Genomic DNA, 12546 nt, shown 5'->3' on the forward strand with positions numbered 1-12546 from the left:
TACTGAACGTTAGTGTCAGAAAGCATTTTGATTTATATAATTTTACAATAGTATATTTTTGTGATTTTTCTGGACTGAATCTGCTGTTCCCTTTTATAGCTTTGTGTAAGACTGCGAGACCCATCTTTCCAATTGCCTCTGTAGTGTTTCGTGCTGTTTGAGGCCTAGCGTTGTCGTGTTACAACAAAATTTCCTTCTAAACCCATCTCAATCGTTTTTTCAAAGTGTTCAGGGTTGCAATGTAATGCTTTGAGTGATCTTCCGATTGTCCTTTGTGTTTCTCAACCTTTCTCATGTAAGACTCGCCCATTGTTTTCATGAGTTGTCCATTTCATTTTTGATCACACAAATCAGCCCTTCCTGATCCACAATTATTATATTTTTATTTTTTTATTCATTTATTTCAATATATCATCACAATACGTGAATATGCAATTGGCATTTATACAAAAGGCAAAAAAGGAATAAAAGGAAATATCATTAACAGCCTTTCTGTCCACAAGTTTCAATTATTATATTTTTGAGCCTAGTGATGCATAGTATGCACATCAACACAGTTAGTTATCACAGTGGTGAATTTCACTTGGAAGGTAATTCTATTACGGCATGTTGCTTAAATCACACTCGCGAGTGCTCAGTGCACGCTTCCATTTCACAAGCTGTTGCAAATTGGTTTCTTCACACAGACACTTCTCGCCAACCGAGGTGAAGGAAGAGATTCCAAAGAACAGCAAACATGTAACGCATCAGTGCTGCCATCTGTTTATGAATTATGGAGGTAGAAGCATTACTTTCATTTGTCCTCGTACATAATAAAAAAACAAAAACAATGGCCAACCTATTCAAATATTACAACAAAATGTAATCTACATATAATTTATATCAGAGCCGCGTCAACATGAGTCATGCAAACAAGCATGACTGTATATTAAATTGAGGTGACTCTGCCCTCAAACACCTGCTTAAATAGATATGTATGTAATTTTCCCACTTCCCCCACCTAGTCAACATTGTATGGCAATTGAAGTGACGAAATGCTATTTACTACTTCTGCCAGGAGAGGCCACGATGACCTAGGAGATCATTACCTGGACTGTGGTGATCTGAGCAATGCCCTGAAATGCTACTCACGAGCTCGGGATTACTGCACCAGCGCTAAGCATGTGATTAACATGTGTCTCAATGTCATCAAAGTAAGAAATACCAACAGGTAGTAAACTCTTGTAGACGTAAATCACTATAGCAGTTCATCATCCATGAGCCTGCCAGAAAGTGGAGTCCAGCAGGCAGCACCCAGTACGCACATTTCACCGTGTTACCAATTTGCTTCTTTTCAGGTTAGTGTCTACCTCCAGAATTGGTCCCACGTTTTGAGCTATGTGAGCAAAGCTGAGTCCACGCCTGAGATTGCAGAGGTGAGACCTTTTTGGGTCAATTTATTTAAAACAACTTATTCCTTATTGTCTCACTAGACCAGTCCAGAACATATGGGTTATGCTGTTCAACCAGGAGAGCTGTGAGATCTGACCTATATAAGCCCCTGTGCAGCCATAGCTCCCCAGTGTTCTCTGTCTCCAGTAGATGGTAATGAACATCCTGTGCAGTCTTATTCTGTGCTGATATGGTAGCTCTCAGGCCTGGCTAGAGAGCTGGTAACCTGGCTGAGCCTGAATGAATGATGAGGAAGCCTGATTCCTGCAGTGGTCCCCACACCTGAGGGGATACCTGGAGAAAGCCAGGTCTCTTCCCCTCTGCCTAGCTTGGACAGTCTGGGGTTGAGTGGTCCCCCAGTTGGTAAGATGGCTAGAGGAAGACAATGAAGTATATTTAAAAAGAAAATTAATAAAATGCAAGAAGGAGAAGGGTCCTATCAGCTGCCTGGGAGTGCTGGTATTGCCCCCTCCCCAGGTCATATCAGTTTCGGTATGCTGGGGTAAGAGGGGAACGTAACTGTTACCAGAGGAGGAATCCCATTAGAGGAGGGGGGTAGTGAGTGCCTCTACAGTGACCATATTATAGAGCTTCACCTTCTCTTGAAGTGGCAGTGAGTAGCAATGAGACATCCCAGCATGTCCTGTAGAGGTCACAGAGGAGGAGTGCTTGATGCTGAGGTGGGCAGCTGGTGAGTCGGCTGCTGTGGTGGTGCTGCTATCAGGAGGAGACAGCAGGCCGGTGTGCATGTAGGAGCACTGCAAGATAGGCCACATTCTGTATCTTGTGCTGGAGGAGCACAGGTACTGTGTGTTGCAGGTGGTTTTTGGGACTGCGTTTCAGAAGAAGCCTCAGGGGAGCCTGGAATTTTAGCAGTGTGGAGTTCATGGTGGAGACAACAACAATTTGTTCTTGGGGTGAGAGTAGGCATAGTGGCCCTTCTGAGTCCTGCATCTGGCATAACAAGACAATGCAGGCAGCAGCCAAAGGATCCCTATTCTGGCAGGTGGAAGGAGAGGCTGACTTTTTTTTTTTTTTGCTTCGTTTATTTCTTGATATACCACCCATCGAAAATATCATCTAAGTGGTTTTCAATTCATTCTAATTATAGGATAGAAAAGTTTAGAAATTAATTACAATTTCAAAAGGGGAAAAGAAGTAGTAAATGGGTTCAGGAACACGGTACAGAGTGTCCTCCCTTGCTGGTGGATTTAAAAGCTGGCTTGGTGGAGCTTCCACCAGTGGGAACTGTGGCGTGGTGACTTGAGTCTCAGCAGGGCCTGGAGGATTTTTTTTCCTGAGTTTGTCCTGCTGATGCATACAACTTTTCTCCTTCAAAGGTCGCTTCACACCCAGTTTGAGAAGTGCTTTGCTACTCACCACATGTTTTGGACTGGTCTGGTGGGACAATAAGAGGAAAAATGTGGTCCTGCCTGATAGTTTTCTTTCCTCGAGTCCAACCAGACCAGTTCACTCTGGGTTCTTGTGGCAGGAGGGGAGCAACATCCTTTGGGGCCTTGTGTCTGGGGGTTCTTGGAGAGAACCTGAGATTCCTTGCTATCCACTGGATAGAGGGATATTAATGAAACAGAAATAGTGAGGAGCTATGGCTGCACAGGGACTTATTTAGGTTAGAGCACACAGCTTTACAGTTTGTCTCCATATCTGGTTGACGATTATAATCCACACATTCCTAACTGAACTAGTTGGAATCAAAGAAAGAAAATTCAGGTAGGACCAAATGTTTCCACTTTTGCCCAGTTAGATGGCACTGGCTGGCCCTAGAGCAGATATTCAGTGGCACTTAACCAGATAGTGCTGCTCACTATTTGCTCTCACAGCTACGATACTATCCGATTTAGTGTCGTGGTGATCCAGGGATGGAGCCGGAGATTATCCGGCACCACAGATATTCAATACCCAGATTGGTAAACAAACATGTTGGGACTCATGTAATGATGTTCTTACTATGCTTGGTCAGTGCCATACCTGGATTACTGTCCGCTGTACCACCAAACACCCAGATAATCTGTGCCAGTCCTCAGATAGGAGTTGGCACTGAATATTTGGGTTCAGTTAAGCCAGTGGTGGTTAGTGTTTAAAGCAATGCTGACTGCCCCCCCCCCCCCTTTGTTTTTGCAGGACAAACTTGGCAGACTCTCTAGTTGCTTTTACAACACCCTCTGGCAGTGAGTTCAAAAACTTAACTATGTGTTGAAAGTATTATTGCACAACTTCATGGAGTGTCTCCTAGTATTTGTACTACTGAAAAGAGTAAATGAGCAATTCACCTCTGCCCACTCAGTATTTTATAGACCCCTCAGCTGCCTCTTCTCCAAGCTGATGATCCCTAGTTGTATCCTTTCCTCATAAAATAGTCATTCCATCTTCTTATTTTGGTCACCCTTCTCTGTACCTTTTCTAATTTGCTCCCAAAAAGCACACTGGGAATCAGTGTGCAAAATCTAGAAAAGGAAAAAGGAGGAGCAGACCCACGTAGTAAAATAAAATATTTATTCAAATCACATACATAAAAACAGCATACAGTTTTCCTCTAACCGCCCAACATGGCTATGTTTCACCCTCACAAGGGCTGTGTCGGAGGCTTAACATAAAGCTGTAAAATAAATACATAAAAGACCATCAGATAATATGATTTAACAAAAAAACAAACAAACCTACAACTTAACATACCCTAAGTGAATAGAGTATTTAAAGGCAACGCCTCATTCTGAAATACAGAACAACCAAAATTACATATCCAGCAGGAGTAGTCCAGTGTTTTCCCTGTCTGGTTAGTGCTAAAAATGTAAATAATTAAATAAATTAAAATGAACCCATAAAACAGCAAAATACATAAAAAGATATCTTTCGTTATACTTTTTGTTTTGTCATATTTGAATATCTTTTTATGTACGGCGTCAGAAACAGCTGATCACGCCAGGAACTGCATTGAATGAAGGCGCTACTCTGGCGCCGAAGAACTAGATTCTCGGCTGGCGGGGCCAACGAACAACAAGGTATTTGAAGCGGCCGGGCGGCCACGGCAGGGGAGGGTTGGTGGCGGGAGGGGGGGTTAAAGGGGATCGTCAGGAGGGGGCCAGGGCCAAATCTACGGGGCCCAGGCCCCCTCAGGCCCCACGTAGCTACGCCACTGATGAATGCGCCTCTATAATGCTCCATGGTGCGACATTACCTCGCATACTGTGTGCAATTCTAGTCATCGCATCTCAAAAAAGATACACCTGAATTAAAAAGTATACAGAGAAGAGTAACCAAAATGATTAAGGGGATAGAACCAATCTCATATGAGGAAAGACTAAAATGGTTAGGACTCTTGTGCTTGGCTGAGAGTGAATATGATGGAGTCAATAAAATAATGAGTGGAGTGGAATGGATAGACATGAATCAATTTACTCTCTTCAAAAGAACAAGGACAAGGGAGCATGCAATGAAGTTACTAAGTAACACATTTCAAACAAATTGGAGAAAATATTTCTTCACTCGATGTATAACTAAGCTTTGGAATTTACTGCCAGAGAAAGTGGTAGAAATCTTTTAGCACAGCAGGGTTTAAAAAACAGTTTGGACAACTTAATAGAAAAAGTCTATAAATCTTTTTTAAGGTAGACTTAGGGAAAATCTACCTCTTATTCCTGAGATAGGAAGCATGAAATCTATTAACTGCCAGATGTGTGACCTGAATTGGCCATTGTTGGAAAACAGTATACAGGACTGATGGACCTGCTGTCTCAGTATGGTAGTGGTTACATATATATGTAGTTTCCTAGATCAGCCAGAACCCTTTTTAAAATTGGTGTTATGTTGGCTATTTTCCAAGCTTCAGGTACTGTGGATGATTTTAATTACATAGTTATAGTTAATTAAATTTTCTAGACCATTAGGGTTAAAACAAAAATTAAGATCACAGTGGTCTAGAATACAATAAAAATCAAGTTAAACTGAAAGGAACTCCAAATAGCAAAATAGAAAATGTATAAAACAAGGAAACATAAACACAAATAATTTAAAATCAACTGAAATTAATCTAAAGCAAATCCCTAGGTTCCACTTGCAATAGAAAGCAAACAACAGCATTGGATCATCCAGATTGACTGAGATTTGTTTTGTTTCCTTGATATCGTCACCTTTTAAATGCCATTTCTGGCTTGTGTAGTTGCTTTACATCCTCCTCAGTAAAGACCGAAAGAAAAAGTTCTTTTTATCTTTCTGCTATGGACTTGCTCTCCCTGATTGCCTCTTTCACTTCTTGGTGATCTGTGGTGTAACTGAGTTCTGCACAGGCTTTCTGTTTCTAATGTACCTGAAAAAGTTTTTACAGTAACTTTTTGCCTCTATGCCAAGCTACCATTCAAATTCTTTTAGCTTTCCTTATCTAATGTGCCAGTGCTTATGCTGCGTCTTGTTTTCTTCATCTGGATCCTTTTTTAGAAAGATGCTGTTTTGGCTCTAATAGCCTCTTTCAACTCACCTTTTAACCATGCTAGCTGTCCTTTGGCCTTCCTTCCAACTGTTTTAATATGTGAGATACATCTGCTTTTGACTTCCAAGATGGTATTTTTAGACAACATCCATACCTGATTTAAACTTCATAACTTTGCAGCTGCTTTGTTTAGCCCCTTTATTTTAACCATTTCGAAGGGCAACCTTCGAAAGCTAATCAAGAAATGTATTAAGTTATGTCCAATAAAAAAGGTATCATCTTATTTTCTTTTCCATGTTTTATTTTGTTTGATTTCTATTTATAACCTTTAAGAGTGGACTAACATGGCTACCACACCTCTCTACTCATTTTATCCTAGATGCCCATTGGAGTGATTTCCTTAGTGTCTTGTTCATCAGATTTGATCATGTTATGATCACTTAACAATGCTGAGTCCACTTGGCTATCTCTCATACCACATCCTGCATGCCACTAAGGACTAGATCTAAAATAGCCCCCCCCCCCCCCCCCCCCATCTGTCGGTTCCTGTTCCAGTAGCTCCACGAAGCAGTCATTTATTTTACTCACTAATGATTCCTGATTTGATATTCCTTCAATCAGTATTGGGGTAATTTAAACCAGCTCACTGAAAAGATTCCAAGAGCCTCACCTGGACCTTAAATGTGATATTTATATTTATGGAGAGGGTGACCTCGGCATTAAATGCCTCCCCTGGTATAGATAGCCCAACTAGGAGACTACAGACACTAATCATAGGTCACCCCCACCCTTTTTAAAGCAAAAACAAGATGGTGAAAAACACTGTAGCCTCAATTAGCCATGCAGTGAAAAAAAACTCAACTTAGAGTGTGTATATATATATAATCCAGTACTGGCAAACACAAGAAACGGAATTTATCATTATCAGTACACAAAAGTGCATAATTGGTCAGTCCAATATTTGTTTGCTGCATCTGTAGGTCCACACCAAGTAGCAGTCATTAAATCCTTACAATCTAAACTACCCATTATTATAGTGTTGTCAAATTTGCTAACCTCCCTAATTTTCTGTGAATATTTTGACATCTGTCTGTTCATTCTGGACAGATGGACAGTATTGTCTTTCCCTTCCCATATGACATTTCTACCCTTAAAGATTCCATATTGCCATCTGTTTCCTGCAGAAACCTTGTTCTGTTTGACTCGGTGCCCTCTGACATATAGCACCAGTCCTCCAATTTTGTCCAGCCTATCACTGATATCACAGTTTCCCTTTGGGTCGACTGTCTGCCCTTCCCTTAAAGGCACCTGGCTTACTTTCGTCTTTGTTGTAACCTTTCTATCAGGATGCCATCACTTCTTCTCTATTTTCATAGTGTCATTAAAAGACACCTCGGTGACTGTTGGCCAATTTTGAATAAATCTAAACCTCTTCCCTGCACCATCATCTTTTCCACAGATTGAGACTCTCGAGCTCTGCCTGCTTCTCAGGTCCTGCATGTGGAATGGGGAGCATTTCTGAGCATGAACCTTGGAAGTTCTAGATTTCAATTTTCTACCTAAGAGCCTAAATTTGGCTTCCAGAACTTCCCTTCCAAACCTTCCTATGTTGTTGGTCCTCATGTGTCAAGACAGCCAGCTCCTCCCCAGCAGGGTCTAAAATGTTATCTAGGTGACTCGTGAGGTCTGCCACCTTCACACCATGCAGGCAAATGACCAAGTGGTTCTCATAGCCACAAGCCACCTAGCTACATGCCAGTAATCAAACCTCTTAGTAAACCAGTGGTTTTTAACACTCCCTCCTAGGCAGAAACCCCTGGAACCACGTCCTCGGTGTTCAGGTCTTGGCTACAGGATTGCTTCAGCGAGGTGATCGACTCCTGTTAGGTGATTTCTCTCCTCCGAGGCAGCACAGACTGGAGATGGGACTTCTGTGGCCCTTTAGGTCTCTTCTATATTGCCCTGCTAAGCAAGAACGCTGTCTCTGCAGTAAATCACATTTCAAAGAAAGTTGAACTTCCCTAAACATTTAGTTTGTGATCCTGACAATATATTTTGTTTCCAAAGTTCAGGGGGGAGGGGGTTGAAACAAAATATATTGTCAGGTTCACAAATGAATGTTTAGAAAAGTTCAGCTTTCTTTGAAATGTGATTTAGTGCAGATAGAGTTCTCGTTTAGCAGGGCAGTATATACCTCTCTGGATGCCTCAGCTCCTCCGTTACTCTAGCCTCAAGATAACAGACTCATTCTGTGAGAGCTAGAAGCTCTTTACACTGAGTACATGCATATGACCTCTCGCCAACCGGCAGGTAATCATATGCATTGAGTACTACATCTTTCTGTTGGACTGCTCTCTGCATCTTATTATTACCGAGGAGTTTAGTTATTTAAAGTTGACAAGCAGCATTTTGTAAGGGGGTGGTTTTTGGGCATTTGAGGGGATGGGGTGGGAGTGTGGGGGGGGGGGGGGGGTGGTCTCTTGGTATTTGTACTGGCTGTTGTGCATTTTGCTATGTTATTTCTTCATGTTTGATCTTAATAATTAAAAAAATTGTAAACCTGCACAACACACTTCCTCTTGACAATACTAATATCAAAAACTTCATCAACAGCCTGGACCCAACCCCCGGAGAATACTCAGCAGACCGAATCTGGTCAAACTTTGCTCCCCTCACCACCGATACAATTGCCCATGCGATTTATAAGTTCTCCGACACTCATTGCAAATTGGATATGTGCCCCAGCTATCTAATAAAATCTGCTCCTGACCGCTTCATAGCAGACCTTACATCCCACCTAAACTACTTACTCCAACAAGGTCTCTTCCCTAAGGAAAACGGCAACATCTTACTCACCCCAATTCCTAAAGATTCCAAGAAAAAAAACAAGTGAACTCACCAATTACCGCCCAGTAGCATCCATCCCACTAGTAGTCAAACTGATGGAAAGCATGGTAACCAAACAACTCGGTGATTACATAAACAAATTCTCAATCTTACATGAATCACAATCAGGATTTCATCCCCTCCATAGCACTGAAACAGTACTCATTACACTTCTGGCCAAATTCAAGCAGGAAATAGCAACATGTAAAAGCATACTTCTCCTTCAATTCGACATGTCTAGTGCATTCGACATGGTAAACCACAATATACTACTAAGACTCCTAGACTACTACGGTATTGGTGGAAACATACTAAGCTGGATCAAGGGTTTCCTAACCACTAGAACATACCAAGTGAAATGTAAATCAAACATATCACCACCGTGTAAAGCCGATTGCGGAGTACCTCAAGGATCACCACTATCATCGACCCTTTTCAACCTAATGATGACACCACTAGCCAAGTCCATATCCAATCAAGGCCTCAACCCATTCATCTATTCAGACGTCACAATATATATACCTCACAAACACGACTGACAGAAATCACCAAGGAAATCAAGCTCAGCCTTAACATCATGGACTCGTGGGCAAATGCATTCCAACTAAAACTCAATACAGACAAAACACACTGTCTCATCCTCTCATCCCAATACAATACAAACAAACTCACAAATATAAACACCCCAGACTACACCCTCCCTATCTCAGACAGCCTGAAAATCCTCGGCATTACTATCGACCGCAACCTGACACTTGAGAGCCAAGTTAACTCTACAGCTAAGAAAATGTTCCACTCAATGTGGAAACTCAAAACGCGTGAAACCATTCTTCCCGAGGGAAACATTTCGCAGCTTGATACAATCAATGGTACTAAGCCATGCAGACTACTGTAATGGAATTTACGTGGGATGCAAAGAACAATTCATAAAGAAACTTCAGACCGCCCAAAACACAGCAGCCAGGCTTATATTTGGAAAAACGTGATTCGAAAGCGCCAAGCCCCTCTGAGAAAAACTACACTGGCTACCAATTAAAGAACGTATTGCTTTCAAAATCTGCACCATGGTCCATAAAATTATCTACAGCGAAGCCCCGGGATATATGAAGAGAGGCTGAGAAGGCTAGGGCTTTTCAGCTTGGAGAAGAGACGGCTGAGGGGAGATATGATAGAAGTGTATAAAATAATGAGTGGAATGGATCGGGTGGATGTGAAGCGACTGTTCACGCTATCCAAAAATACTAGGACTAGAGGGCATGAGTTGAAGCTACAGTGTGGTAAATTTAAAACGAATCGGAGAAAATTTTTCTTCACCCAACGTGTAATTAGACTCTGGAATTCGTTGCCGGAGAACGTGGTACGGGCGGTTAGCTTGACGGAGTTTAAAAAGGGGTTAGATAGATTCCTAAAGGACAAGTCCATAGACCGCTATTAAATGGACTTGGAAAAATTCCGCATTTTTAGGTATAACTTGTCTGGAATGTTTTTACGTTTGGGGAGCGTGCCAGGTGCCCTTGACCTGGATTGGCCACTGTCGGTGACAGGATGCTGGGCTAGATGGACCTTTGGTCTTTCCCAGTATGGCACTACTTATGTACTTATAGACCTACCAACAAGAAACACAATCGAATCAACATGAACTTACCTAAATCTCCACTATCCAACAAGCTGCAAAGGTCTCAAATACAAATCAACTTATGGATCCAATTTCTCCTACATAAGCACACAACTGTGGAACGCACTACCAAAAGCCGTGAAAACAACGTACGACCACCTAAACTTCTGGAAATCACTAAAAACCAACCTGTTCAAAAAGGCATACCCCATCGACCCAACATAAGTGCCTAAACTCCGCAACGCAACAAAACCAAAGCTTGTAACAGACTCTACGTAACTTTTCCTCTCTATAATTCCCTAATGTGTCTATAACACATGAACCTTATCCGACCACATCAACTCCTTGTATTTGTTTCTCTACTGGAGATGGCAAATGCCTCTGCAGTACAATGTAAGCCACATTGAGCCTGCAAATAGGTGGGAAAATGTGGGATACAAATATAAACATTTACATGTAAAGTTGCTAAGAGTGGAGTGGAGGAGTGGCCTAGTGGTTAGAGTGGTGGACTTTGGTCCTGGGGAACTGGGTTCGAGTCCCACTGCAGGCACAGGCAGCTCCTTGTGACTCTGGGCAAGTCACTTAACCCTCCATTTCCCCATGTACAAATAAGTACCTGTATATAATATGTAAGCCGCATTGAGCCTGCCATGAGTGGGAAAGCGCGGGGTACAAATGTAATAAAAATAAAAAAAATAGCAACTTTACGTGTATATGTAAACTAATAAAGGACCTTAGGATTATTTGATATATTGTTATTATTTTGTGTTTGTTTCTCACTGAATTGCAAGTAATTTGTTGTTTATTGTGAATAACTTGTTGATGAAAATATTCTATGGTGACACATTTCCCTCTTGCTCTCTTAAATGGAATAATTAATTATAAATTAAAAGATGTGCCTAGGGTAGGTAGAGGTTGGCAGGGAGAAAGAAGACTAACCAAAGGCAAAAGAAATTTAGACCCGATAAGCTGTCTAATTCATACCTTTTAGTGCTCTAGGGACTTTTTTTTTTTTTTTTTACTTCATTACCTCTTTTCTTCTTTCTGCCACTTTAGCAAAGAGGCGAGAGAGATAGCCAGACACAGGCTGTACTGACCAAGTTGAAATGTGCTGCAGGTAAGTCTGTATAGTGTAGGCTTGAGCCAGGTTGGTATATTTGGTTGTACACCTTTCCTGTTTTCAGGGAGCTGAAAAGATATGATTGTTAACACAAAGTGCATTTTAACTATTCTCTTAGAGTTGTAAAATGCTGAAAAATGATGGAGGTATTCAGTTCAGTACCGTCAGCTTTGACTAGCACAAAGACCACTTTGAATTTTAAGGTTATGATTGATGCCAAGAAAATGATTGTGTAAATGAGTAGCACTATTCAGGGAACACGAACACTACCATAAATCGATGATAAATTCTTGGGTTGATTTTCAAAAACCTGCAGAGCAAGATAGCAAGTAGTTCTGTGTGATTCACCCTCTAATGGCGCTGTGCAGCCTTTAGAATGTTCAGTATTTGTCTCCAGCGGATGCTGAGACAGAGTGTGCAGCTTCTGAACTGGTTGCTGAGATTTGCTCCTGGACCAATTGGAGAACTGGAACCCAGTAGAGCAGGGAGTTGATATTTGAAATGATTTTGCTTCAGAAAACCATAGGGGTTAGCTCAGAGAAATCTGAGATACCTCTCTTCGTTGTCTGTAATTTTTGGACTCTGAATCAGAGGGGAGACAGCAATTTCAATTTTATACCGTGAACAAGCTAGAAGGGAATATTACTCTGATCACTTTTTCTTTGGTAAGACTGTTCCTGATAAGGGTTGGTTCTTTCTTCTTTTTGGCAACTCCTGAGGGAACTTGGCTTTTAAGAGCTGATGTTGGAGGAGTCCCCTAATTTTATTTTTTTTATTTTTTATTTTTATTACATTTGTACCCCGCACTTTCCCACTCATGGCAGCCTCAATGCGGCTTACATACAGGTACTTATTTGTACCTGGGGCAATGGAGGGTTGCCCAGAGTCACAAGGAGCTGCCTGTGCCTGCAGTGGGAATCGAACCCAGGTCCAAAGTCCACCACTCTAACCACTAGGCCACTCCTCCACTCAACTGAATTGTGCATTTTATAAGAAATTGGTTGATATTCTTTCTGTGGAAGATTCTATTCCTTTGCTAGTGGGGGGGGG

At 41.6% G+C, this 12546-nt stretch overlaps 1 protein-coding gene across 4 annotated transcripts in view; it reads left to right on the top strand.

The window, feature by feature from the left end:
* The window catches only part of GPS1 (G protein pathway suppressor 1), a 65111-nt gene that overhangs the window by 24775 nt on the left and 27790 nt on the right, over nt 1-12546 (top strand). For all 4 annotated transcript variants that reach the window (XM_030205190.1, XM_030205187.1, XM_030205189.1 and 1 more), the window contains 3 exons: nt 1058-1193; nt 1338-1415; nt 11433-11493. In XM_030205190.1, the coding sequence (XP_030061050.1) occupies nt 1058-1193; nt 1338-1415; nt 11433-11493 (275 nt within the window). The remainder of the gene's footprint in view (nt 1-1057; nt 1194-1337; nt 1416-11432; nt 11494-12546) is intronic.

The sequence above is a fragment of the Microcaecilia unicolor genome, chromosome 6 (assembly GCF_901765095.1).
Source record: "Microcaecilia unicolor chromosome 6, aMicUni1.1, whole genome shotgun sequence".
In the NCBI taxonomy this organism is placed as follows: domain Eukaryota; kingdom Metazoa; phylum Chordata; class Amphibia; order Gymnophiona; family Siphonopidae; genus Microcaecilia; species Microcaecilia unicolor.